The following is a 2099-nucleotide window of genomic DNA, read 5'->3' on the forward strand; positions in this document are numbered from 1 at the left end:
GTTGACTGACTGTTATTTGTTCAAATAATTGTTATGGGCAGGTTAGAATTTAAAAACGTTTGTTATAATCATGTCTTGTGATTATTTGACAGAAGTTTTACTTTTAAACTTAGTGTATTTAATTTAGTTATAATGTAAATACAATAAAAATGAAACCAAGATTTAGATTTAGAATAATTATAATTTTGATCCATACATTGGTAATGTCTGACTGGGCCTTGTGTCACTTTATGTTCAATAAATTGGGCCCCGGGGTCAAAAAGGTTAAGAACCCCTGATCTAAACCACCATCAGCTCCTTATTTCTACATGTTATGGTTAAAGTAACACAGTAATATCAGCTATCAAACATTCTTTGTCATTCAAACAATGGAATTTGACAGAAAAGTTTATATTTTTTTTAATGCTTGCTCATTTTTCTGAAACACAAACTGACCTGAGGAAGGAGGTGCCACGATAAAAACAAAAAGTTCTGAAAAGTTCCAGGGCTTCTGCTGATTATTTCAGTACCTCCAGCTCCTTGTTGACGTTGTCAGAAAGTTGGTTTGCCTCCTCCAGAAGAGTTTCTCCTTCTCCGAGGACCTTCTGTGCTTCCTGTTTCACCGCGCTGACTGCAGCCCGCTTCCTCTGCAAGTAAACAGAGCTGGATGTGGAGCGGCAGCACGCTGTATTCAAATTTAATCCACAGCTGGCTTCTGATTGTAAAAACGTTCTTCCATCAATACATTCATTTTGAGTCCTTTTTTATTTTACCTTTTTTTAAAATCACATATATTTGAATACTTTTTGTAAACAGCGGTTTTACAGTTTTACCAGCACCAGAGAGATTTCAAAAGAGCCGTTAATGGAAACCTTGGCTTCTCTGTGCATGAAAGGCTGCTTGTCCTGAAACTATTTTTCAAAGAACTGGAATAAAAGATAAAACACAAACACTACAGCAGATAAAAAGCATCTAAAAGTTCTGTTCTTAAGAAAATAAATAAATAAATAAAAAGTCCAAAGGCCTGGCATGGATGTCAGAGAAATTGCTCCGTTGATCCATCTTTGTAAAGTGAGTTTGATACATGAAAACCTGCCAGAAATGTTTTCATTACAACACAAACATGCTGCTGAAGGTGCAGCGGTGTGTGAATATTTAACACTGCTGAACACATCTGGGAGACACCTGCTACAGGATGCACTGTGAAGCACAACGTCTGGTTTTATTAACAAGCCACGCTTCTCAACTTGGACGTCTTTTAGTACCACAGAACTTTGTTGCATCTCCACTGGAACAGTACCAAGAACTGAGTATCTGCATTTACTAAGTGAATATTTATATTTGTGTTACAGTAACTATGCTGCTTAATGAGAGCGCTCGTGTTTGCTGCACCTCCAGGAGCGTGAGGTTGGCTCGGTTCTGTTCAGACAGCGCTCCGGCCTGCTTGGTTCTTCCCTTGGCAGAGCGAAGCAAATCCTGAGCCTCCTGGAGCTTCCCCTCGTGATCCGACAGCTTGTCTTTAATCTGGGACAGCAGACAGGGAGGGGCTGTTAATCCCAGTCCTTCAGTGACTCTGAACAAGACGACGTTGTTACCTCTGATTTCAAGTCTTCTGTGGCCTGATGGGGGTTCCCAAACATCCGTTTGACTTTCTGGAACAACTCCTCTGCCAGACTGGAACGACACGACCAGGTTTTCATTTACAAACACAAGTACTTCGTTTACACATGTTGGTACAAAAATTCACAAAAACTCCTCTGATGTGTGCGAGCATGAAAACCAGATAGAACTAAAATGTTTTCAAGTCAGTTTATTAGTAACTTTTTCTTAAAAAGAGAAATTTCAGAGTGAATACTGAGCGCCGAAATTAGCTGAAAATAAGTTGTTAAAATGCAAAACATTAGCTAAAAGTTTCGTCTCTTTAGTTTATTACATTTATTTTGTTCATTTATAAAAACAAAATCAATCTATATACAGTAAAATAAAAAGGGTGCAAAAACAACTGCAAGCTTCAACAATCTCCATATTTAGTTTAGTTTATTTCAAACATGTACAAAAAAAACAAAAAAAATGATAAAAAAGTGATAACAAAATTAACATATTTGAAAAAGGGATGGGAA

General features: G+C 37.4%; 1 protein-coding gene across 1 annotated transcript in view; it reads right to left on the reverse strand.

Annotated features, from left to right (window-relative positions):
* Positions 1-2099, reverse strand: part of lama2 (laminin, alpha 2) — a gene marked incomplete at its 5' end in the record, with an annotated part of 234410 nt that overhangs the window by 42492 nt on the left and 189819 nt on the right. Inside the window, 3 exon segments of the mRNA XM_014015734.1 lie at positions 510-626; positions 1372-1503; positions 1575-1653. Coding sequence (XP_013871188.1) covers positions 510-626; positions 1372-1503; positions 1575-1653 — 328 coding nt within the window.

This window comes from Austrofundulus limnaeus, unplaced genomic scaffold (assembly GCF_001266775.1).
Source record: "Austrofundulus limnaeus strain Quisiro unplaced genomic scaffold, Austrofundulus_limnaeus-1.0 Scaffold133, whole genome shotgun sequence".
NCBI classification, from domain to species: domain Eukaryota; kingdom Metazoa; phylum Chordata; class Actinopteri; order Cyprinodontiformes; family Rivulidae; genus Austrofundulus; species Austrofundulus limnaeus.